At 47.7% G+C, this 27,056-nt stretch overlaps 1 protein-coding gene across 1 annotated transcript in view; it reads right to left on the reverse strand.

Annotated features, from left to right (window-relative positions):
• The window catches only part of MTHFD1L (methylenetetrahydrofolate dehydrogenase (NADP+ dependent) 1 like), a 234,382-nt gene extending 218,888 nt beyond the window's left edge, over positions 1–15,494 (reverse strand). The window contains exons 1-7 of the mRNA XM_050951602.1: positions 15,300–15,494; positions 13,542–13,626; positions 12,247–12,297; positions 12,109–12,162; positions 7,324–7,448; positions 6,207–6,307; positions 4,674–4,810 (exon numbers count right to left, since the gene is read on the reverse strand). Coding sequence (XP_050807559.1) covers positions 4,674–4,810; positions 6,207–6,307; positions 7,324–7,448; positions 12,109–12,162; positions 12,247–12,297; positions 13,542–13,626; positions 15,300–15,448 — 702 coding nt within the window. The 5' untranslated portion in view covers positions 15,449–15,494. The remainder of the gene's footprint in view (positions 1–4,673; positions 4,811–6,206; positions 6,308–7,323; positions 7,449–12,108; positions 12,163–12,246; positions 12,298–13,541; positions 13,627–15,299) is intronic.
• Positions 15,495–27,056: the final 11,562 nt, after the last annotated feature.

The following is a 27,056-nucleotide window of genomic DNA, read 5'->3' on the forward strand; positions in this document are numbered from 1 at the left end:
AGGATAATAGATTATCTTAATTTATCTAAAGTCTTGAGTATTTCTTAGTTCATAATAATCCCATTTTACAGACAACATAAATGGAAATAGAACAGTATCTCTTTACAGCAGTTGCACATGATTGTGCTAGAGTTTTCTGAAATATTGGAATTGTTCATTTAGAACTATTTGAAAATCCAGGGTTTTTTTTTAAGAGTTAGGTCATAAGCAGCTGTGACAAGAAAATAATTTTATAATTGCTGAAAATCAAGCTAACTCAATTCTAATGCAGAAATGTAACTGCCTGTTCACTGCACCAAAATCAAAGGCAATAAAGAGGAGAACAATAAAAAGCTGAATTGTTTACACAACCTTTAATTATAATATAAAAATCAGGAATGTTAAAGCTGTCCCAGTATTTCTGGTATGCTGAGAGGGGCAGGAAAAGATTTGCTTTACAAAAAAAAATAAAATAAATAAATCTAAAATGCAGCTGGTAAGTCAAGCTTAGGGCCATGCCAGCCTTTAATTATTTCTATTTTAAGAAGCCTATTTAAAAGGCACTGATCACCACGGTGTCTAGAACATGAGTTTTCATGTGACACACAATTGTTTGCATGTTTCAAGCACTTTCCTCTTTTTCTACCCTGGTTAATTCCTGTAACCAAGCACTTTATTGCCATTTATGAGCATTCTGCTTTCACTGTACTATTAAAGTAAACTTTATCAGAGTGCTTATTTTGCTGAGGATGCAGGAAACAACTTTAAGGATCAGAAGGACAATACGAAAGTTAGTATGTAGAGGCAGACAATGCAACTGGGAATTAAGCAGCTAACTGTCATTTGTTCCTTTAGAAATCTCCTAGGTAATGTTTAAGGTAACGAAGGCAACATTTAGGTATTTGTGACCTTTGTAATGTCCCTGTGAATGACAAATGTTCACTGAAATTAATTAACCAGGTTAAAGTACACACCAGCTCCCCAATTTCAAAAATGTTCCTGCAAAAGAAACTGTTTGAAATAAAGAGGCAGTACAAAAGCAATGGAGATACAGAGCCTGATCCAAAGCCCATTAAAATGCAAGGGAGTTTTTCAATCTGCAATATTGAGCTCTGGATCAGGCCGCAATGACTAAAATATCTATTAGCAAATTAACATGAATGAGGAAAACAGTTACTAGAACGCCTTCCTTTTTAAATGATAAACTAGCAGAGCTCCATCTTGAGTTACATGTCTGATTAATTCCTAGCTCATGCTACAATTAATGTAAAAAAATGGTAAACCTGAGATTCACGCTTCAGTGAAATGGCCATATTAACTTGGTCTGAAAAACTGATGTATAAAACAAACATTTATCACAGTTGTCACTAAAATAGTTCACATTCATTTGCCTTGCCATGGTACATACCACAAAGCAACCCTGTTTGGTCTACCACGGCAAACCTCTATTAAATACTCACAATAATATATTCAGATATAGATATATATGTACAGAAGTCAGGAAATTCAAAGTATGATTGCATTATTTAATGTTTTGCTTTTCTCTCTGTTGTGTTAACTTTAATGATTATTTACTGGAGCGGCAGGGGTAGAACCCTCATTAATAAGCAAAACATATTGTACCAAATTTTCACAAAACATTTGTCAGGCCTTTCAGGATGCAAGGATAACAGAAACTAACAAGTCCACGCCCTCAAATATACCGATAGTTCTTGCACAGTGGCACTATAAATATGGGACCATCAATGCTCGATGATGGCAAGCAAGAAACCTTGTGTTTAGCTCCTGATCCCTGGGCTCCCCTGGGACATGACAAAGGTGAAGATCTCTGGATACACAATAGGGTAGAGTAACAAGTTATAAGCAACAAGCTTACACAACAACATGACTAAGTTTACTAGAACTGGGAGGGTTACTGCTTAGGTGCCATGGTAGTCCAGGCTTGCGGCTGAGGTAAGCAAAGGCAAGTTTCCCCAGAGCTCCACTGATTAGACCTCCAGAAAAAAATGGAAACTCCTTTGGAGACAAAAGTTAAAATGAACCAAAGACGACTGGCATGTAAAACCTCAAACCTCATCCTGCCTGGGCCTTGAATTCTATTTCTTAACAGTTACCTGCTAGGACAGGTAAGTCACAGAAAATGCCAAAAAGCTGAGCATGGTTATGGGCTGACAGCCAGAGCCAGAGACCAAATGTGAAATAATAGCAGCTGTGAAATTGACATTCTTGTCAATTTCACAGCTCATAGGCTCCCTGTTGTGAAACTGAGCCCCAACCAACTCTGACTGGCAGCCCCAGGGCGGAGGGGCTCCAGCTGTGAGCCTCAAGTGGCTGTCAGTGCCTCACAATGCCCCACTTCAGCTGGTGCAAGCACTCACTGTGAGGACACACACAACTGGCAGAAGGAGTGTATTATGGACACCGACAGCTGATGTAATTACTACAGTGGCTGTAAGGTGACCTAATTTTGTAGTGTAGACAAACCCCTACTATAATTAGTAAGGACCCCTCCATATGAGTAAAACACATCCTTCTTTTCTAGTTACCATTGCAGTACATGGACATAAAACACAGAGACAAACAGACATGATTAAAGAATGAAATTTAAAAAACTAGATTTAAATTAAACACTATGGAAACTTCTTTCCACCAATGAAAGAAGTGTATACTTTTAAAAATGTTGTCTATCACTTAAAATATACAAGTAAGATAGCCCTAACAGTGATATCATCAACTGTAAAAACACTGATTTGCCAAAGAAGAAATTTCTAAACACCACACCTGTTCAACTTAAACTCAAAGTATATCTCCCTTCTTTCATTCTAGCCTTGAATCCAAAACAAATATTCTACATTAAATTTTTGAATTGGCTGCCACCTTGTGGTATTCTCTATGGAACATCAGATTAGGTTTACTTGTGGCACTGTAAATTTGCCCAATACATATAAGAACTAGATACAAGAGAGTGGAGTAACACACTTTTCTCCAGCACTACTTATTATTTGCAATACAGTAGAACCTAGAGGCCCTAGGATTGTCCCTTTGCTAACCATTTTGTAAAAAAGAATTAAAAACACGTATAACTTTCAAGGGAACATTTCATAAGTCCTGCATACTCTTAGGTTTGGTCTACACTGGCGGGGCGGAAATCGATTTAAGTTACACAACTTCAGCTACATGAACAATGTAGCTGAAGTCAACGTATTTAGATCTACTTATCGCGGTGTCTTCACTGTGGTAAGTTGACGGCTGATGCTCGCCCATCAACTCTGCCTGCACCTCTCGCTCCAGTGGAGTGCCGGAGTCGACAGGAGAGCACTCGGCGGTCGATTTATCGTGCCTTCACTAGACATAATAAATTGACCACTGCTGGATCAATCTCTCCAGAGGTAAGTGTAGACATGCCCATAGACTTCAATCAACCCTTTTCCATTGTCCCTCAGTGCTAGAAAGAGTTCTGTTCCTCTCTGTCCTAATAAGGGAAGCACTTGTGAATTTCTTTAGGTCATAAATTATATAATAGTACCCTCATGCAAATGGTCCTACTGGCATGGCAGAGAGAAGCAGGTGTCTCTTTCTAGCACTGTGGAAAAGGGTTGATTGAAGTACATGAGTGCATAAAACTTGTTTTAAATTGTGTGTGAGACCATACACTTGTGTGAACATCGTTGTATGGCTTGCAATTTAAAAAAGTTCACAAGTGGTTCTATATATAATATTCTGAAGCAGGATTCTTAACGTCTCACTGAGCTACGGCTTTTGAGTGAGCAGCGGAAGGAAAATTATCTGAGTGCTGTAACAGTCCCAGCAATGGAACAGTAAGCCTCCTCATGAGTTATATAGCTTGAGATTTGTACTGCCACCCAATATTATAATACTGACACACATTCTACACAAAATAGACTGACAGAGAGGTCCCTACTGAACTTCATGGAGCATCTGGCTCTTCTCTCTTTATGGGTTATAAATAGCTCTGCTTGGAACAGTTTTAACATATCTCCTCTATATGTTTATTATACAGCCAGCTTCCTTCAGCTACCATCTCCTCTGCTTCCATCCCCAACCATCATCATCAGGCCCCTCCTCCAACCCTTCCTTCAATCAGGAAGTAAAGTCAAATTCTGAGAGAAATCTGAGGTCAAAGCATACACAAACTGCTTTTTTCCTCAATATTAATCATCAAAAGGAACTGGAGATTTAAAAGTTTGTGGGAGGATGAGAATGACATGTAAGAGCAACCCTTAAGATACTACATAAAACAGTTATACATATGCTTACAACACAGTTTTCTTCATCTCATCCAATTACGATATTGCTTTTAAAAAGAGCTTCACCACTTACAGCTAAAAAGGGATAGCACAATTCTGAAGTTATTCTTGAGTTGTTAGTTCACAACAGTGTTTTTTGATAGGTTGCTACTACTGTATCTGTGAAATTATACCATTAAATATCCTCCCTCCCTCAAACCTATGCTGAAGCATAAAAATCTCATTAACTGTAACAATTTGCACTAGTTAAAATATACTCTGCCACTAGTAGTACCAGAGGGTATCTCAAAGTTTTGAACGAACCCAAGCCTCCTTATTTACCTCCTTCTGTAAATTGTCAGAATCATCCTACAATGTTAGAAAATGTTAAAAAGACTGCAGAGTTGCTGAGTGGATTCTTATGATTTGACATAAGAAAATATTTACCTTGCTCTGAAGTTGCTGTGTTTTCCACTGGCAGCTCATAGTCATGGCACCTTTTCTCTGAAGCAGGCACTGCAAAGAGGCTTCCAGAGGCCCACAAGTTTCCACTAGCAACACCTTCTTTCCATCTACGGTTTTAACTGCTTGACAAGAAAAGCCATCAGTCACTTAAGCTGTCTATTGTAGTAAAAGACATTCAATACTAAACTTCATTGGAGCACAGAGCTAGCCCACAGATGTCCACATAAGTCGACTTTCTGCCATTTGCCTTACTAAGAGAAAAGGTTTTTAATTACAAGAAACCCTATAAAAGGGTTCCATGTGCTAGTAAACTTCTGATCATTACGATGTTGAAAATGCCACACACTTGTCTCTGGAAGAACACACACAAAGGTAGTTTCCAATTTGTTTATGTGACAATCTTACCCTGATTAGCTTGAATGTTCAGTACATATTGCTGAATTAAATGGAACCTGGGTTTGTTTGCAAAAAATCCTTTAATTTATCCAGTTGTAAACAGGAATTTACCATTTTATTTAAAATTCGCCTACTTTTAAAGGAGAGTTGCTTCCAAAATTCAGACGCACAACGGAATAAGAGTATATTTTTGAATGATTGTTGTAATTGATTTAAACCAGTACATTAACAATATCTTTATAGAAGATGTAACTAAAACCAAATTTTTGGGTTGTTTACAGGTAAAGTCATCTGCAATTTCAATGTTAACAAATATACAATGTAGTCCAAAACAAAAGATCCATTCATTAATAATCCACAGGAAAATTTTGATTTATCCAAATTTGTGTGTAATCCAAAATTCATCTCTGAACTCCTAGGTAAAATCTTTGACAATTCTGTTTTTATAAAAGTTTCAGGTATTTCTGGAGACCTTATAAAATGGGTATAGCAGCATCCAAGCCAATGAAACGTGAGTCTATAGTCAAAGGCCACAGTACTACTAGAAACAGATCTGCAGTTCTGAATTCAGATCTTGCCAAGATTCTCCATGAAAGAGAAGGAAGCAAGGACCTGTTATTTCAAATGTAAAATTAAGCAAGAAAAACTGTGAGGCTGAGTCTGTACATAGTAAGAAGCAAAACAAAACAAAACAAAAAGTTTTGCTTTACAGTTCATCTCTATGTCTATAAAACATGTGTGTCCCGTAGAGCTGTGACAGTCACTGGGACCACAGTCTTCATTTTACTTATACATAAGTAAAATGAAGACATATATATATAAGAAGACAAAAACCAAGTCAAGCAGGTGTTTGTAGGGTTTATTTATTTTAACGTGTTACCATGGTTTTGCAGGAGGCAAATCCACTACAATGCAGTGAGTTTACATGTTTATTTTGTGCATATCAGAAAAAAGCATGAAGAAATACAGAACAAGACTAATGTATGACAAAAACTGAAAAAAAAATACTAAGAAAGATTTCATTACCAAGGATCTTATACAGGAATCTCACAAATCATCAGGAATACAAAACCTTGTACTTGGCAATATTAGAAATAGAATCACACAAGATTGTCTTACCTAGTTTTTCAAGAAGCTCCATCACAGCGCTGGCAGTGGGAGAAACCGAACAGTTGTAAGTATCTCCACGCACCAACCGTCCCAGATTCACATCTGATACTCTATCAAGGAAAAACATGGAAACATATAGAATAGAATGTGTGTGAGAGATACATTTTAATTAGAACTTGCCCCATGGGTTACATCCTATGTGTTAAAATTCAGACTGGATGGCTCATAGAACTAGCAATAGTATATGGTTACTAGATTATTTTAATCTCTAAACTCCTATATCTAGCACTACCCCCAAGAGCTTAGATTTCAAACAAACATAGAACTATCAAGATAGAGGAAAGAAGGGGAACAAAGCTAGAAGAAATAAAATGAGTGCAACACAATTTGTGACACGTTCAAGTAGAATATGAGGGAAAGAAGGAGGGGAGGAAAAACAGAAAGAGGAGCATCTGTCAGGGGTGGGTGAAAAGCTACATAAAAGCAGTGGGGGGTTTAGAGACCTTTGGAAGTACTCAGGTTATCTGATGCACAAGAAGGAATGTTATTCCAGAAGGTTGGAGCAATGTGAGAAAAGGGAAGTGAGAGGAAGACACAAAAGGAACAAAATGGTAGGGCAGCCCAGGTCTGTTGCTGTAATTTACACAGGACCTAGGACTGTTTAAGTTATTCCAAGGCCTTTCCAGCCCTTTGAGCAGTTCAGGATAGACTGGGAAGGTGCAAACATGACTTAAAACTACCTTAGCCTATGCCCCCTTTAGAGATTCAGCCAAGACTCTCATCCTGGAGCTCTCTTTTAAAAATGCTGTCAATGAAATTAATAAGAACGACAACCACGGAGGACTGGAATACCTTAACACTGAATGAAGAGAATAAAATAGGAACATGGTTTTTGTTGCCTTTAAGTAACTACTTCTCAGGCTTACAGTTAGCAAAGATTAAAACACAGTACTATCAACATAACTTAAGCAGCCACCGTTTGCTTGATTTTATAATCTTTTGTCCACATTTAATGACAGTTAAACACAATGACTGAGGAATCCATGAGTGAAAAGCAATGAGGAAAAAAGATTTTAGAGCCAGAAAACTTGTATCTGCTCTGGCTACCTCTCACTACTTAGCTTACCCATCCACATCCTTCTCTGGTTTTACTGCATTTAATATTTTGCTGCTGCATGCATTTTCAGAGAGGTGAAGGGCAACGCCATGAACCGTAGGATCTTCATTGAGTCTCAAGATTTCACCAACAATCTAGGAAGTTAATAAAACGCTTTAGAAGACAGGATAAAGTCAGAAGTAGAACATTATGAAATAAAAATGGGTTGTAGCTGTAAAATAATGCTTGTAACACGTGGCATTTGTCATTTGTCTAGTTCTCTCGTGCTTTAGCACAGTGGGTCTCAAACTTTTTTTTTTTTTTTTTTACTGGCTACCCCTTTCACACAGAAAGACTCTGAGTCCGACCCCCTCAATAAATATATTTAAAAGTGTGTGTTAAATTTAACACTATTATAAATGCTGGAGGCAAGCAGGGTTTGGGGTGGAGGTTGACAGCTCGCAACCCCGAGGGGTCCCAACCCCATTTGAGAACCCCTGCGTTAGCAGAAGGAGGAGCATGCAGCAAAACTGTGGCACATACACACAAAGCTTAGTGAGTAGTAAGTACATTAACAGTTATCCCCATATATGGAGTTGCAGGGGTGTAACTGAAGGAATTTGTCCCTAACATTGCTGAAATGATGGCCAACAGATAAGTGTATATAAAGAGATCTGTTCCATTGTGAAGGAAAAGGGAGGAGAGCTTAATTATGATATTTAAAGGGCAAGACCCTGCAAAAACAATTTCCATTAGCCATATTAAAACCAGAACCAAAACTAACTAAAATTCAGAACCATCCAGATGTTTACATGATTAAAACTGTGTAATTGTGTGATTTTATTGTAATCTTTGTCCTACCTCCCATTTTCCCCCAACTCTACCTCCCCATTTGTTTATCATTATCATTTGTTACATCAAAATCACCTCCTGCACTAGATATCAGTGCACGTATTCCTATACAATCTATCCATATTTAAAAACCAAACACAGAAAGTTCCAAAAACAAGTGTTCTTAGTAAGGCTACCAAAATAAATGTAAACACTTGTTTTTGGAACTTTGTGTATTTGGTTTTTAAATATGGGTAGAGTGAAGATGTGATAAACTAGAAACAAAAGAAAAAAAAAGATATTTTAAAAGGGAAAAAAATTCCCAGAAGAATTAAAATGACTGAATGTAAAGTTTGATTTAACAAGCAATTGAACGTTTTTGTGCTTAGCTGGTGCAAATGTTGTTCTTCACCAAACAAAAGATAACCTCTGTATATAGGAATACGTACATTGATATCTAATGCAGGAGGTGATTTTGATGTAACAAAATGACACACAGAAAATAGGTTTTATCTTCCCTTATTTTGAAGTGTTTGAGTTAATAATCTAAACCAGCCAAATAACAGACAAGTGATACAGCCACAGATCCTTTAACGGCACGAGAAACACAAAGTTGGGCCTCTAGTTTTGGTTTGGGGCCCAACTACTTCCAGACTTTTTAAGTGTTTATAAAATTTCAATACTGACCTAGATCTGGTAGCAGCAATATTTTAGACAAAAACACTCCCAATCCAGATTTGAATTTTGTGTCTGAGTCCACCTCTAACAAAATATCACACCTGATCCATTGTGATGTATTTCATTTTCTTGTGGCTTCAAAAATTAAAAAAAACTTATACTGTAAACAAATTCTATATATTCCCTTTTGAAAAAAAGTTAACTAGCACACACTTCTTCATTACCTGGCCTAAGCTGTATCTTTGTGCATTACAGAATCCAAGAAAATTTACTACAGAGTTATGTAAATTTTACATTTATTTTAGCTCATATTTATAATGGAAAGTGAGGCTAGCGCTAAATAAGATCTCGTGATTTAAATTGTATATACATGTAAAAGAAGCTCTTGAGTGCACAGAGTCTTCACAGACCTCACCCTCACTCAGTCAGTAGATCCACATTGTATTCCAGACTCTGCAAAGAACCTGCTGTGTGACACTAGGCAAGTCATTTAACCTCTCTGTGAGTCAGTTTTTCCATCTGCGAAATGGAGATAATGATACTAGCTGGCCTTTTTAAAGCAGATGCAAGTTCTAATGAAGAAAAGCATTATACGAGGGCTAACTTTTAATAATTAACACTTAATCATTTTGACAGACTTAATACCATTCCATATTACTATCCTATACTTCTAATTTTTTTTACTTCTACTTTGCACTTTATAAGTATATTTCATTCAAGACTCTCAAAGCCTATAGTCAGATAAGGCTCTCAGCATTTCTGTGAGCCAAGGCTATATTATCCCCATTTCACAGATGGGAAAATGAGGCAGAGAGACGAAGTGATTTTCCCAAGGTTACCCAGGACATTTACAGCTGACCCAGGAAGAGAAACACACATTTTCCAATTTCTAGTTTGATGCTTCCATCAGAAAACAATTTGAAGTGAAGCATGACAGTGCTGTGGTACTAGATGAACTTGTGTGAAGGACATGGGGCTGATGTGTAATAATTTACAAATGCTGTAGGTGACAGGGCTAGTGAGACAGTTAGTGGGATAGCATGGCTACATTGGGTTACTGGAATGTTTACTGAATGCACATTGGATTAATTTAATAGTAGGGCTGTTAAGAAACTAGCCAGAAGACAACACAATGGCTTCCAATCAGCAACCTCCCAGTAAATGCGACAGGAATCATCGGGAGATAACGCCTGAGTGGAGAAGATACTATTTTCAGGCTCCAGCCATAGCTACAAACACACGTGACAGACTGATGCAGAGTCTGCTGGAGGATCTGAAAAAGCAAAATCTGCCTGACCTTCTACCCCAGAGGTAAGGTAGACATGTTGTAGGCCTTCTGTTGTGTAAAATCCCTTTTCTCTTATGTTATGCTCTGTTCCTGATATGATTAAACAGTATTTTGGTGTGAGGAAGTTGTCTGGTCAGAGCTCTCAAAAGGAAGACTTGCAGGTGCTTAACTTAGTTGGGCCTGCTGAGTAATCATGGTTAGTACATAGGGGGCTGTAGCTTGGGACCTGGTCCTAGAGTGGGAGAAATGTAGGATTCCACCCCTGGGCAGGTGAAGGCAAGAGGCCTATTACCTGAGGGGGCACTCAGAGAGATCAGAAAAGGGGACAGTTAGCCCTGTAATCATGACAACCTGTATTATGGTTATGGGGTCCCTATAGTTAAAAAAACAAAAAAAATCTTTTCACAACATAAAACAAAATTTTCTTCTGTGACCTGTAATAACAAGCCCACCTGAAAACAGAACGCACATCTTTATTTTCTATTAATATATATAATTCAGAAGATAAATTACATTTAGATTTTTTATTTTTTTTTTTACATTTGGGGCTATTGCTAAAATAGTGGGCATATATAAGCAAAACAAAACCATAATAAAGAAGCAAACAGAAAGAGAATGCACAAGTGCACCATCTTTAAAAATATACCTGCCCTGAATAAGACAAATCCACATCTGGAGTCTTAAAATAACCTGATTTTGTGCACATTAACAGCTGAAAGAGAGACAGCTGCTAGTGCTGTTTACCTCCATGGTTCACAGGATTCCTACTCAAAGCATGAGTTCACAATGGCAACGGCTATGATTTCATATCCACAAACTTCTACCTGCTTCTGAGTTGTGTTACTCAACAGATGAGGTTCCCATTCATTATGAACACAACAAACCGTATCTTGATTGTTGTTTAAAAGGTCTGTTTTTTTTAAATGGATAACAGATTCAATGCATCATTTGTAGTAGCGGCTTACCAAAAATATTAAAGCAAGGATCCATAACAACCACAAGGTCGAGATACACTGATACAATATCTGTATCAGAAAGGATCTGTGTAAGAGTTAGTCATTAGGAAAAACACATTTGGAAAGTAAAGGAAAATATAGTAAAATTCTGAAATTAGTAAAATCCTTGAAACACAGTATATGAAATCTACATTTCCATTGTGCTTTGCAACCCGGCCATTATTTAGAAAGTATGAAGGATCTGGATGAATGTATTGCCCACTGTACACCCTGAACTTCCCAAGCACAATGATGAAGAGAGGAAAGGGCGGTGGCCTTAGCTCTGAAATCCTTTTATTTTTAAATTAATTTGGCCTTTTCACAATGTTAGTAAGGGTTTCTGTATTAATACATACAGGTCCAAATCCTGACCTCAGGTACATTAGTTCAGTGCCTCTGACATAACTGTGCAACCAAAGAAAGAATTTTGTCCCCTCTATGTTACTATTACCAAATGAAGGAATTTATTACTGCTATTTTTAACATTAACTCTGGTGGTGATATAAAACAGCCAGTTACAAACATATTTAAAATAATTCTAAAAATAATATAGTCAGTTTAGAAGTTTCTCTGGCTAAAACCTGGTCTAATACAGTGAGAGTACGTGTATTCTGGAGAGCATGTTGGGAACAGACACTGCATTAGACAAGATATCAAGTTAGGGTCCCAACTGTGAAAACTCTCTGTATGAAGAATTTCCACTGACTTCAACAGAAGTTCCACACATGGAGTGCTTGCAAGATTATACCCATGATACACGCTGTTCTTATGGTTAAGACACTAAACTGAGAACCAGGGGATCCAAGTTCTGCTTTCTGCTCTGACATTTCCTATATATATATGTAAAAATGGGTATATTTGCCTACCTACACAGGAGTGCTATGAGTATACATTTATGTAATGTCTGCAAAGCGCTCAGAGGATTCAATGATGATGAATGCCATAAATATAATTTTAAACATTTCCATTTGGTGTTATAATTCAAGTATAAAGAAAAAGATTCCCACAAAGTGCTACAATTACCTCATCTTCACTGCTACCTTGAGGGATGCAAATGTGAATAACGTGCAGACCAATCTGCCAAGAGAAAACAAACATTTTAAGTTACTACAACAATCAGAGGGCTCACAATTAAAATCAACCACATCTCCTAATCCTCACCTCTTTGGCAAAGTTCTGGTTTATTTCTTGCACCAAATCTTCATCACTCGCCTTAAAAGGACAAAAAAAAAAGGCAGAATGTAAGTAATCTAAGGACAGAATTTAGCATCAAAGATTATATAGGATTATATTTTAAGAAAAATTGGGTGCACTCTGATACATAGATCTACAGAAAGAAGGTGCGATGCAAACATTTCTCTCTTTCCAAGGTGCTGGAACTAGGGATGTTGCCACACCCCCTGGCTTGAAGCAGTTTCCATCATATATAGGGTTTACAGTTTGGTCCAATGGCTCTCAGCAGCCCCACTATACATATTGTTCCAGCACCCCTCTCTCTTTCAGTAGTGAAAGGAGGTTAAAGCTGCCCAGTCTATAGGAATCTGACAGAAGGCCAGTTTGGAATATTTATCTTGGCTTGGTATGTTGAAATACATATCTTAAAGATCAGAGCTGGATGTTTTCCCTACTCTAAGCAAATTTGTTTCGTTAGAAAAGGCGCCAGTCCAACAATACTTGAAAGTGAAGTTATTTTTGCATCCCTGTAACAGGTAAAGCACAGTCAACTGCAATAAAAGCATTTTCTACACTTCCCCCCAAATATGCCAAAACTCAAGTATTTTCCACCTCTACTGAATGTGATGTGAACCACTATCTACTGGGAACTGGACTAAAGTCACCAGCTCTTTCCACAAACTCCATTTATCTTATGGTAACTGTTTTTAGCGACTGCTGACCTGGGACAGATATGAACCAATGACTTAGAAATATAAAGACCTGCACCCCATCACTATCCTTCTAGCTATCTACTCCCTGTAATTTTGCATTTTAATAACTCAGTACAATGGATTATTACACATCTTCCCAGTCTGGAAGCCTTAGACACCAATTCTGACAATGGAAATTGGTTTCATATGGAACCTAAAGAGAGTTATCCCATGACTTTCTGTGGAAACCAGCTACACACCACTAAGAATGTTTGTATATTTAAAAGACAGCAACTCTAAGACTTGGCAATAAAGCCAGCTGTTGATCACTCATGAGATGCTCAAATAGCAGAATTTGTTGCTACTTTTAAAAGTTATCAATAAACTTTGTATGTATATAGATTTATTAATAGATCTCATTCCACAGCTTATAAGAAGCTAACTAGGAAACATCAATCAGTACAAGTGGCCTTCTATTAAAGTCTTTTCTGCTACTCTACTAATAGTACATATAAATGTTTTTTTAAATGTTTCAAAATTAAAATAAGAAACAATACTTTAGATAAATATACAAACAAATAAATACTCTACCTGTACAATGGCAAGTGTTGGCTTAAATGTAGGGTGTCCTTTCTGCAAGGATGCCAGGACTTTCTTTGAACTCTGAATGATTTCTCTGCAACACAATAGTAACATAGTATCAATGTTTGTTACACATTTCCCTGTTACACCATTACCAGAAAGCTGTTGACATTAACTTCCCATACTATTTTAGTGACAAAATTCAGAACTACTGAATACATATTTAAGCATGTTCAATGGTTTTCATTTTCAAAGCAATGTGTATATATTAATAAATCAGTAACATCTGGCAGCTAAGTATAGCAAAACTGATGTAACAAATCCACCCACAAACCTTCATTATTTAGCCAGCATTTACCATTGCTCTGACATGCCCAGTCCTTTAGATTCTGCACCTCTAATTATTCCACAAGGCTTGGAAAATCCACTCACCAGTGAACAGGATACTTTATTAGCTAGAGGGGAGTGGTAACGCTGACATACACACTTTTTGCAGTTTGTTTCATTTCAACTATCCCTAAAACCTGGGGGTGGGAATGATTTTCAAATGGGATCCAAACAAGTAATACCTTCCTGAGACTGCAGATAGCTCCAGTAGCTCTAGGGCTGTCTATAGCTTCCCCAAGCAACAACAAAGTAAACTTGCTAAGATTAGACTAAGTTTCAATGCAGCTATTCATTGCCTGTGAGCAGCACTGAAACAAATGGAGCCTTGTCCAGTTCACTGCTGTTTTAATAGGGAAACAAATCAAACAAACAAACATTAAGGAAATAAAATACATAAGCTTGTAATGAAGAAATAAAACACAAACTTTGAAGTCTACATGTAAAAAAAATTACATGTTTTCACAGGAATATTTAAGGAATACAACTTAAAATGGAGCTTGTAAAAACAAGCTCCAAAAAACCCCAGAGAGCAACAGAAGTTTCCCACCTCTCTGCAGGGTTTGAAAGACAAGCAGTGCAACACTGAGAATCTGAAAGTGAAACGACTACAAACAAAAGCTTCAATGATTCTTACTCTACAAGCTGAAGGAAATATGAGTAGCAAACAAAGGGCAGAAGCAGAGAAAGTACATTTCATCTTTTAAATTCTTTCACGTTTACTAACCTACGGTATTACTAAAACGTAGTAAAGGAATCAATTCACAGCCTCTGATGTATAATGTATTAAAAATCCACCGTGTGTTAACATAATTTAACACATACTGTAACTGAATACATAATAGACTTCATGGAGAGCAGCATTTGGTTTTACTCTTTATGTTGTTACACAGAACCCATGAAGTACGTGCAACGTGGCAGAGCTAGCTGTACTCGGGGAGCCTCTTTCCTGATATCAGGGCACGTTTATTTGTAACAAGGAAGTTACGTGCACGTGAGTGTTGTGCTGGAGTAACACGCGAGGCGAGGAGAACAACGGGATCCCCCAAAGCAGAGCTTGCCGTGCCCAGGGGATGCTGCAAAGTGACTCCCCCGGGGAGGTGGCGCAGGCCAGTATCCCGCTGAGCAAAGCTGAACCTCCCAGGGCCGGGGGGGTGGCAGCACCCGCCTTGGCCCTGGGGGTCCAGAGGGAGCCCCTGCCCCTGCCCCAACCCCGCCAAGCTCTTACAACAGACGCAGCGGGGCGCAGGCAACCCCGAGCGAGAAGAGCTGCGCGGCCGCCGCTGGGGGGGAAGGAAAGACCCTGCGGCACCCCCACGTCCTGCAACAGCTCCCCGCCCAGCCGCAGCCCCCAGGACACTTGGCTGCGCTGGCTCCGCTTACCCGGCAGCCGAGCCCCGCGCGCCGCCAGCCTGATGCGTCTCCCAGCGGCCCCAGGCACTGGCCGTGCCCCGGTGGGGCGCGATCCCCTTCCTCCCGGCTAGCGGGGCGGCAGCTCCCCGGCTTAGGCGGCAGAGTGCGGAGAACCTCATGGTGCGGCGGCGGCTGGAGCAGTGCGGCGTGCGGGGGCCGGGCCGAGCCGAGCCGGCTCAGAGCCAGGGGGAGGGACGCAGCGCAGCAGCTGCGGCGGAGGGTGAAGCGGGAGGCACTAGGGGCGCCCAGGGATGGCAACTAGTTCCGCCCCAAAGGCAGAGCGGGCCCGGCTGGGCGGGTTCCCGCGGCGGCTCGGCCAGACTCCGCCTGCAGCACTGGCCCCTAGGGGCTGTCGAGCCCGCCTTGCGGCGCCGCGCTCAGCCTCCGGGCAAAGCCAGGGCCCCTGCCAGCCACATAGGAATCAGGGGGGCTGGGGGCAGCCAGGGCCTAGGACCCAGGGGGCTCCTAGGACTTGGCTCCAAGCCTGCTGTTGTGCAGCATGGCACAGCTCAAGCCCCAGAGGGGGGCTATATAGAGCAGTATGGACAGCAGAGCATGAGCCTGGGACCCAGCTTCAGCAACCCTCCACCCAGCTTTACAATGCAGTGTAGCTGTTCAAGGACAGGCTTAGAAACCTGGACTCCACTAGCCCAGATCCTACAACCGGGGGGGTTTACCCTATAGCTTGAAGTGCCAGAGGCCTCAGTTTTCCTATCTTTATCATGGGCAGCACATTTAGTACACATGACTACCGTTTAAATTAGGGTGACCAGATGTCCCAATTTTATAGGGACAGTCCCCATTTTGGGGTCTTTTTCTAATATATGCTCCTATTGCTCCTATTAACCCCCCACGCCTTGTCCCAGTTTTTCACACTTACTGTCTAGTGACCCTATTTTAAGTTGACATTGCTCCTTTAAGATAAAAGGTTTCATAAAACAGTTTAGTGCCTGTTTCAATAGAACAACAAGCTTAGATTAGGCAAAGTCACATTTACCTCTATGTAATATAATATTAATAGCCTATGTTCACCAAAGGTCATATTTGTAATTTGTGATGAAAATGTTGCTACCTGCTGTAAATAAATGTATAATGTAAACAAACAGTCTACAGTCTATTTCTGTCTGAATGCACCTCCAGTGCTCAGGTGCATTCAGACAGAAATAAAAATATTTTGTGTTTGCCTGCCCACCTCTGCATCACGATATCTGGCTGTCATGTTAACCCACCACTATCTAGTCAATAGGCCACAGTTTGACAAAGATCAGGATGACACGTTATAGTATTACATTACTGTAGTTTCAGTTGCTAAGGGTCTGTTTTAAGCAGAGGCAGCTCTAGGTATTTTGCCGCTGCAAGCATGGCAGGCAGGCTGCCTTCGGTGGCTTGCTTGCAGGAGGTCCCCGGTCCCGTGGATTCGGCGACAGCCTGCGGGAGGGCCGCAGAAGCTGCGGGACTAGCGGACCCTCCGCAGGCATGCTGTTGAAGGCAACCTGCCCGCCGCCCTCACCGGCAGAGCACCCCCCATGGCTTGCTGCCCCAAGCACGTGCTTGGCATGCTGGTGCCTGGAGCCGCCCCTGGTTTTAAGGGGCTAGATATTAAAACTAGCCACTCTACTCATCTTATTTACAATTTGAAAGGGAGAGGGAAACCAGTTGTGTGTATGGGAGCTTTATACAATGTGAATACACACACACCTGTCAAAACTCATCGTTTTTCTCATTCCATTTCTAAAAATCCTGTGTGTTGATTTTCCTCACCCCCACCCCCACCCCCATCACATCTAGTGTGACTAACGCAGACACAGAGTTAATGCCAGAGTAAATACTGGAAAATTTAGTAGGAACATGCACTCAAATGGGGCCTCATGTAATCTCTTCTATAGATTTCATTACTGAAACACAGGGAACAAGTATGCATTAAGCACGGTATTCCTGTTTCCTGAACAGTGCCTGGTCTTAATATTTGAAACATTTATTTATATTCATTAGCACCACTCCATCCAAAATTGAGAGTGATTTTACAACATGAAAATTTACAATAGTCTAAGTGCAACCAGCAAGTGTAATAATAAGATTAATGCTTACCCACCATCAATAATAAAATAACTTTGCCTAATTATAAACTATACCTATACCTGTAATGTGCCCTTACGACAAATGCTCATTTAAAAAAAAAAGTTACTGCAACAACCTAACTAGGGATAAAAATTATGATTAAACTCCCCCTGGTTTAGATAATCATTTAAACAAGGGGTTCTCACATATTAACAAACAGATGGTGTCTTGTGAATACTGCTTCTCTTCCCATTCATGATCACAAATATAGTATCTCTTGTGACAGACCCAGGCCAGTGAGGTACAGGAGTCTGGTAGAGGGCGAATATACTGGTCCTATTGGCATCCAGCAGGGGTAGGCGGGCGAAGCCCGCCCACTTCTAAAGGGCCTCCCCCCAGCCTAAGGGGAGGACCCACAGGTCTGGGACACCAAATAATTACGGGGGACAACTAATGAAAAAAACAGGATCGGGAGTGAGGTCATAGGGCTAAATGAAGGGAACCCGATGGGGACACCGAGCAGAGAACCCCGGACAACGCCCACTGCTCCTCGAAGGCGTCAAGGGAGCCAGCGGACGCCGCCCAGAGGAACTCTGCCCGGATGCGAGAGCAGACGGAGGAACGGAAATAGGCCCTACAGTCGCAGGAAATCCCGTCGGCCAACCTCCTCTCCCTGGTGTTGTAGATGGTCAGTTTGGCCAGGGCCAAGAGGAGGTTGAGAAGGAGATCCCGCGACTTCGTGGGGCCATGGATGGGGAGCGTGTAGATAAAAAGGTGAGGGGAAAAGTGCAACCAAAAACGCAGGAAAATATTCAGGAGGAGCCGGAACAGGGGCTGCAACCTGGTGCACTCCAAATAAACGTGCGCCAAGGTCTCCTCACCACAGAAAGGGCAGGTGCTAGGGACAGATGTGAACCGCGCCAAGTACACGCCCGTGCTCACGGCTCCATGAAGGAGCCGCCAACTGATATCCCCGGCGGGCCTCGGGACCAGGGCAGAGTACAAGCTGGCCCACCGGGGCTCCTCACCCTCGAGAGGCGGCAGGAGGTCCCGCCATTTGGTATCGGGGCGGGACGCGAGGGTGAGATAGTGAAGGGTATGGAGCACGAGCGAGTACAGATGTTTCCGTGGCGCGGTCTGGAACAAAACCGGCTGCAGATCATGCAGCCGGCTGGCAGTGAAAGGGTGAGGGGGCCGATTGGATCCACGGGGCAGGGGCCCGATAAAAATGTCCACGGGGCCTGGGGTGGAGGGTGGGCGGGGCGTGCCCTCTCGCAGGACCCGGTCGAGGTAAGCCCGAGCAGCAGGCAGTAAAGCGGCCTTCACCTCCTGAAGTACGCGCTGGGGAGTACGAGGTCTGGAGAGCCCCATGCACTGAGCGAGCGTCAGGGGATCCAGCCAGTCTCCCCGGTCGTAGTCCAGGAGGTCTCCGACCCTGGTGACTCCTGCCGAGACCAACCTCTGGCACACCGTGGGGGACTCCGCCACCTGCACACGAAGCTGGGGATTGTGTAGCAGGGGCTCCACGAGGAGGTCAACCCCCACGGTGGCCGCCACGGACCTGGTCGTTGAAAAGAGCTTCCAGGTCCGGAGGAGGTCTTGGTAGAAGACCGGCAGCCCGGAGAGGTCTCGCGGAAGACCTCTCGGATGGAGGTAAAAGAGCTGCCGGTCGTATCGGAGCCTTCGGAAGCGGCGGAGGAAGGCGTGCGCCAATATGCTCCACGCCGGACTACCCGCACCAAACAGGAGCCTCTGCAGGGCCTGGAGGCGGAAGACATGGACCTGAGCGCGTAAGCACTTCAGGCCCTGCCCCCCCTCCTCCAGGGGCAGGTGGAGGACCCCTGCAGAGACCCAGTGCGTCCCTGGCCAAAAGAACTCCAGAATCACCGTCCGGAGGTTGGCCAGGAAACCCGGGGCCGGGACCAGGGTGTTGAGTCGGTACCAGAGCATGGACAGGACCAGTTGATTAAGCACCAGTGCCCTCCCCCGAAGGGAGAGGCACCGGAGTAGTCCTGTCCATTTCCGGAGCCGCTCCGTCACCCTGCCCTGCAAATCCTGCCAGTTCTCCGGCGGAAACGGATGCGTGGCAGAAAGGTAAACGCCGAGATAGAGCAGCGGACCTGCGCTCCACCGGATGGCCTGAAGCGCAGGTGGGAGGGAGCTCGCCTGCCACCCGTCCCCGACCACCAGGCCAGAGCTCTTGACCCAGTTGACCCGGGCGGAGGAGGCCGCCGAGTACACAGCCTGGCAAGCCTCCACCCGCGCCAAGTCACCCGGGTCCTGGACCACGAGGAGCACATCGTCAGCGTATGCCGACAGGACCAGCTGCAGCCCCAGCTCCTGAAGCACCAACCCCGTCAACCTCTTGCGGAGGAGACAGAGGAAGGGCTCGATCGCCAGAGCGTACAGCTGGCCCGAGAGGGGGCACCCCTGCCGCACTCCCCGCCCGAAGCTGACCGGCTCGGTCAGGGTCCAGTTGAGCCTGACCAGACACTCCGCAGAAGCGTACAGCACCTGCAGAAAACCCACAAACAGGGGTCCGAAGCCGAACGCTCGCAGAGTGTCCAGGAGATACCCGTGATCCATCCGGTCGAACGCCTTCTCCTGATCCAGGGACAGGAGGGCGAACGATAGACCATCCCTACACCCCAATTCCAGAAGGTCCCGGACCAGATACAAGTTATCAAAGATGGTGCGGCCCGGGACGGTGTAGGTCTGGTCTGGATGGACCACGTCCGCCAGCACGGACCCTAGCCACATCGAGATGGCCTTCGCAACAATTTTGTAGTCCGTGCTGAGGAGCGAGATGGGACGCCAATTACGTAAGTCGCGGAGGTCCCCCCTCTTCGGCAATAAGGCCAGCACGGCTCGCCTGCACGAGAGAGGGAGGACCCCGCTATGCAAAGCCTCAGCCCAGACAGTGACCAGGTCTGGGCCGAGGACGTCCCAGAACACGCGGTAGAACTCCACAGTCAGCCCGTCCAAGCCCGGAGATTTATTGGTGGGCATGTGACGGAGGGCCTCCAAGAGCTCGGCCAGAGTGAGAGGCAGCTCTAGCCGGTCCCGGTCGCCCGTGCTGACCGTCGGGAGCCCGTCCCAGAGCACTCTGCAAGCGTTAGGATCGGTCGGATCCGGGGAGAAAAGAGTGGCGTAGAAGGCCCTGGCCCTCTGGCACATCTCCGCCGGATCCGTGAGGGGGGTGCCGTCCTCCGCCAGGAGGCAGGTGACGTGCTTCTTGGCCCCCCTCCTTTTCTCCAGGGCGTAGAAGAAGCGGGAGCCGCGATCCATCTCCCGAAGGAGGTGGATGCGGGATCGAACAAAAGCACCCCGGGCCCGATGGTCTTCGAGGGCCCGGAGCTCCTCCCGCTTCTCCCGGCACGCTCCGCAGAGGGATGGATCCGCGGGGTTGACGGCCAGACGCCTCTCCAGCTCCAAGACCTCCCGCTCCAACTGCCCTATTGCCGCATCCCTCCGTCGGCTGGCACCCCGAGTGTAGTCACGGCAGAAGAGCCGGGCGCGCACCTTCCCCAGATCCCACCACCGCCGCACCGAGGAAAAGGCACGCCTCTGCCCTCGCCAGACCAGCCAGAACTCCTGGAAGGACGCCACGAAGCCCGCATCCTCCAGCAAACTATTATTAAAGTGCCAATAGGCCGGCCCCGGCCTCTCCGCGCAGAGAGAGGCCGTCACAGTGGCAAGGTGGTGATCCGAAAAGGGGGCCGGCCGAACGCTGGAGGAGTGGGCCCGTGAAAGGTGGAAACGTGACAGGTAAATACGGTCCAGCCGGGAGTGGCACGACCGATGGGCCTCCACCCGGACGAAGGTGAACGTCGAGACGTCGTCTGGGTGGTGGTCGCGCCAGACGTCCACCAGGGAGTGGCGGTCGACAATCTCCCGGAGGACGTCCGCAGCTGCCGGGCACTGCTCGGTCCCCGAGCGGTCCCGTTCCTCGAGGGTGGTGTTAAAATCCCCTCCCAGGACCAGGCACTCACGAGGGTCCAGGGAGCCGAGGAAGGCGGATGCCTGCTGATAAAAACGTAGCCTCTCCGGGGCCGATGTCGGGGCGTAAACGTTGACGAGATGAACCACAAGCCCTTCCATGCGGACCCGGAGGTGCAGCAGGCGACCCGGCACAGCCTCGGCGACCCCTAGCACCTCGTGCCGTAGGTCGGGGGAGAACAGGGTCGCCACTCCAGCCGCGCAGACAGAGAAGTGGCTAAAGTAGGCCCCATCCCCCCACTCCAGCCGCCAGCTAGCTTCAGCGGCTGGATCCGTATGGGTCTCCTGCAGGAAAACCACAGAGTACCCCCCCTCCCGGAGGAAGGAGAGCACCTGGCTCCTGCGGAGACCCATCCTACAGCCTCGGGTGTTTAAGGTGGCAACGATGATCGGCGCCATGAGGAGGGCTGGGGGGGATCCTCGCTGGCAGACACGCCCACGGCCTCCGGCAGGCCGCGCAGCAATCCGTGACCAACCCCGAAGGTGAGTAAGGAGTCACGGAAGACACGGACCTGCCGGTAGGCCGCGGCGGCCTGCTTCCCGGTCCTCCTACCCTCCCCCATGAGGGCCCTCGCGGCCCGGAGGACCTGATGGAAATCCCCCCACCGCTGGAGCGCAAGATGGACTTTGTTCCGGGAGCCACGGACGTCCTCAAGGAACTCCCGCAGCTCCTCCCTCAGCGCATGGGGGGGTGGGGTCACTGATCGATGACTGGCCCCCAGTGGGGCCCCCGTCACAGCCCCGTGGCCCACCAAGGCGGGTAGGCAGGGGGCAGATCCCCAACGTGGCAGCAGATGGACCGACGCCACATGACCCGCCCCGCTCTCAGATTCAAGAAGGGGCGGTGGAAGGAGAACAGCAGCCCTTGGGGGGGTCGGGACAGGAAAGAACTAGTGAACCCGCTCCCTGGGAGGTATTGCCAGGGGCGGCACTGGCATCACAGGAAGTGGGGGGGACAAGGACAGAGCCAACAGGAGTAGGGCGGGGATCAGGGAGAGAATCCGGGAAGGAGGTAGAGGCAGGATCCGGAGCCTCCATAGGTGAGACGCCAGAAGGTGGCTCCTCCTGGCCAGGCTCAAGGATCTGGGAAGTGGGCAGGGGACCCCTAACGATGCCGGGCTCAGCCACTGTGGCACGTGCGGCAGCCTCGGCATCCAGAGAGAGATGGTGGTCAATGGGGTCCCCGCTGAGGAAGGAGGGCGGGTCCTCCACACCCAAGAGGGACACCCCCTGGGAAGCGGGTCTCGGCAGCGGGGCACTGGCTGTCGCCCCAAGGGGCTCGGCAGCTGCCAACAGAGTGCCACCCGCAGCCGAGTTGAGGGAAGATTCCAGGGGACCCTCAGAGGTGGGAGCAGAAACAGCGGGTAGGGGAAGGGAACCCAGGGACAGGGGGGATGTAGGGAGGTCGCCCAGATCGAGGCCCGCCGGCAGAGGGTCGTCCTCCCCCTGCGTGACCGGGGTCAAACCCAGGGCCTCGATTTCTGCGTAGATGGGAGGGAGATCACAGTCCACCACCCCAGGGCCCTCCCCGCCAGCACCCGAGGCGATACCCACCGCGGCGCTCTCAGAGGCGCCAAGTGGGAAGGGGGCGAGAGAGGCTCCCTCGGGGGCATCCACGGGAAGGGACCCCGGAGGAGGGGCGGTGTCACCTTCCGGTGCTGCCACGGCATCCCCAGCCGGCACCACAAACTGGGAGTCATCAGGGGACAAGGCGGAAGACTCGACATCGGCGCCCCCCTTCCTGCTCTTCCGGGGGGCCTCCGAATCCGAAGTATGTAAAGAAACTCGAGCCTTCCGCTTGCTCCGCTTCCCCTGCACTAAGGACCAGCCCTCCATGGCATCATCCGGGGGCTGGCTAACAGGGGTCGGCTCGGGGGGCAAGGGCAATGGCTCAGGGACTCGAGGAGGCAGTGGTGGGACAGCAGAAACCGGGGAGGATTCCCCCTGGGATGAGCCCTCTCCCACGGCCGGCGGTAGCCCCGCCACACCCTCCTCCACAGAGGTGGACCGAGAAGGAGGAGGAGGGGCAGCTTCGGGTGCCGGGCAGCTAGGGGGACCGGCGATGACAGGGCCGGCGCCTTGCCGGGGCTCGGGGGGTCCCGGACGCTCCTCCATGCTGGGCCAAGGGACAGTCCCTCCGGACGTGCCCCATCGCCCGGCAGAGGTAGCACCGGGCCTCCCCCGTTGAGTAATGCACCCGGTAGTGGGCTCCCTGGTAAGGGACCAGAAAGGACCCCTCGAGCGCCTCTCCGCCACGCGCCGCCGGCGGCAGTTGAAGCTGCACTTGCCGGCAGAACGAGAGAACATGACGGAGGGCGGGGTCCTTGCAGCCCAAGGGGAGAGGGCTGATGACAGAGATGGGGCGTCCCAGGGCAGAAAGGGCGGGCAGCAGGGTGGCATTGGGCAGGAAGGGAGGGACGGAGGTCAAGATCAAGCGGACCCCCAGGTCTTCTAACGGCTCCAGGGGGACGAACACGCCCCCCACCGCCAGGCCCGTCTCTACCGCCTCCTGGGCGGCAGCCTCCGATGCCAGGAAGAAGACCACCTTCCCGTACATTTTGGAGGCCGCCACGATGGCCGTGGGCCCCACTACCCTGGCCAACGCCCGCACGTAGGTCTCCATGTGGGGCGAGGCGGGCACCAGGAGGCAACGGACGCCGTGCTTCCTGGTCAAAGTGGGAAAGGGGCCCCGGCCGCTGTAGATGTTGGTGGAAGCAGCGGGCGGAGGAGCAGCGGCAGGCGGGGGGGCCGCCGCCACCTGGGCGTACGCCCTGGGGGCCGGGGGAGGGACACCTGCAGAGCTGGTGGAGGGAACAGCGGGGAGGGACGCCGCAGCCAGTAGCGGGGCTGCGGCAACGGAGGCAGTCTCCGCCATGGAGGGCCTGGCCTTTCTAGCGGGGCCCTTACCCTTCTTCCCACCCCGACCCTTCCCACCGGCTGGGGGGGCTCCCCTCGAATCAGAAGGGGCGAGAGACATGGCAGCAACGGAGGTCTCCCCAGTACTCGCTGCTGCCAGTGCCCCAGCAGGGGCGGTGGTAGGTGGATCAGCAGCGGCGGTCGAGGTAGAGGCTTGGGCAGTGGACACGGGGGCAGGTGGAGGAGGGGTAGTGGGAGCATCGCGAGGGGTCTCCCCCGCCGCATCCCCTGCCATAACGAGAGCGGGGAGGGGGACAAACAGCGAGGGGAGGGGAAGGAGAGGAGGCGGCCACCCTTCCCCGCTAGGCTGCAGGCAGGGGAGGAGGGCGCCAGAAGGGGAAGGCTAAAGGGGCGTAGGGAGCAACCAAGGACTAAGGGTGGGATTGTTGCAGGGCACCAACGCAGAGGGGGGTTCCGGCTCCTCCAGTTGCACTAGGGGAGCGGGGGGGCAACGGCAGAGGGGGGAGTGCAGTGAACAAGGGGAAACCAAATGGGGAAGGGCACAAGCGCCTGAGAGGGGGCGTGGGCACATGAGGGGGAACCGATCAGGGCTGGGGTAGCACAGGGTGGGGGGAAAGGGCGAGCTGAGATTGGGGTAGAGGGACCACGGGGACAGCTACAGGGCTGGGGCAGAACTATCAGGCAGCAGAGGGAAATAGGTAGGGTGGACAAATGTGGCAGAGGGGAGGGGGTCAGTCCAGTATGAGGGGGGAGGTGGTGCACCCACAGGCACTTGTGCCAAAAATTCAATGGTTGGCTGCTGCTGCTGCAGGCCCAAATGGTGGAAGTGGGCGTGGTGAGCCAGGCGAGCAGCTCAGACCCAGAGGCAGGAGTCCAAAGCAGAAGGAAAACAGCCAGCGGGGGTGGGGGAGGGGGCAACGATGGTGGTGGGGGCGAAGGGGGACACGGATGGACTGGGGGCAGGCTCCACGCCACACCCCCGGTGCCCCAGCAGACACAGTCCAACCCCCCACCACAAGAGCACAGTTTGAAAAAGACTCAGTCCAGAAAAGCCCCCTCCACAGTGGTCTTCACACGGTCTCCAGCAGCAGGCGGTCCTCTTCTCCTTCCTCTCCTTCTCCGGGCACCAACAGCTCCCCAGCAACATCCACAGTAGGCCCAACAGCTCCAGGTGGTGGTGGTCTGGCGTCCAGGCAGGAGGGACCCCGCTGAGAGGGTGGTGTCCTTAGCAACAAGAGCTGGGGTCCCTCACTCCCCTCCTCTCTGGGAAGCAGGCCAGCACCCCCCCCCCCAAGGAGCTGTAGGTGGAATAACAGCAGTAACTGAGGTGGGGGGGAACCACCAGCCAGCCAGCAAACAGACAGCAGAGAGAGGGGTAGGTGGTGGTGTCTAGCCCAGCCAGGGAAGCAGCAGGAGCAGGAACAGCAGCAGAAACAGCAGCAGCGAGGGCCCAGCGCCCAGCAGGAACAGCAGCAGCAGCAGCCGCCGCCCTCTCCCTCCTTCCTCTACAGCAGAGTGGTAGAAGAGAGATCTCTGGCCCCAGGAGAAGCAGGCTTCTGCTCCCTGAGTGACCAGAGCAGGGGCTGCACTAGAGTAATCAGGAACCTGCTAGAACCAATTAAGGCAGACAGGCTGATTAGAACACCTGCAGCCAATCAAGGCAGGCTAATTAGGGCACCTGGGTTTAAAAAGGAGCTCACTTCAGTTTGTGGTGGGTGTGAGAGAAGCTGGGAGTGAGCTGCTGGAGAACTAAGGAGTACAAGCGTTATCAGACACCAGGAGGAAGGTCCTGTGGTGAGGATAAAGAAGGTGTTTGGAGGAAGCCATGGGGAAGTAGCCCATGGAGTTGTAGTTGTCATGCAGCTGTTACAGGAGGCACTATAGACAGCTGCAATCCACAGGGCCCTGGGCTGGAACACGGAGTAGAGAGCCGGCCTGAGTTCCCCCCGAAACCTCCTAACTCCTGATCAGATACAGGAGGAGTCAACCCAGACTGTGGGTTCCACTAGAAGGGAAGATCACTAAGGTGTGCAAATCTGCCAATAAGCACAGTACTCACTAAGGTAGAGGAGGAACTTTGTCACACTCTGTGTGAACTATATTAGTTGCTTACATGGAAAAGTTTAATAAAAGGAAAATATTGAATGTAGCTTATTAATGCACTGAAGACTGTAATAAGTAGTTTGTCTTTTTTGAAAACAGCTAGTCACTGTCAATTTTTACTCTTAGTTTCATGTTCCCTTCTATTTCTCTGTTAGAAACAAGGATAACTTGCATGTTAGTTCTCCACAAACCACACATATATTCACTTTAATTAATTATTTGAACATACTCTAGTCTTCTTTATACCTTCTCCAGCCCTAAAAGCATCCTGTCTCACCAAAGGGTGCTGGAACAATTTGTATAGTAGGGGTGCTGAAAGCCATTGAACCAAACTAAATCCTGTATGTGATGGAAACCACTTCAAGCCAGGCAGTGTGGCAGCACCTATGGTCTCACTCTTCAGAACAACCAAGAGGCCAAGAACAGATCCCAGAGTCTGCTGATCCGCTTTAGTTTAGATGGTACAGACCCTCTGACTTGTCCGTCAGATGTCCTGCAGTGTAGTGAATGACACTGATATGAAAGCTGTGGGGCACAAGAGACCTGTATGCGGAAGCAGCAAAGAATCCTGTGGCACCTTATAGCCTAACAGACGTTTTGGAGCATGAGCTTTCGTGGGTGAATACCCACTTCGTCAGATGCATCTGATGAAGCGGGTATTCACCCACGAAAGCTCATGCTCCAAAATGT

The sequence above is a fragment of the Gopherus flavomarginatus genome, chromosome 4 (assembly GCF_025201925.1).
Source record: "Gopherus flavomarginatus isolate rGopFla2 chromosome 4, rGopFla2.mat.asm, whole genome shotgun sequence".
Lineage (NCBI taxonomy): Eukaryota > Metazoa > Chordata > Testudines > Testudinidae > Gopherus > Gopherus flavomarginatus.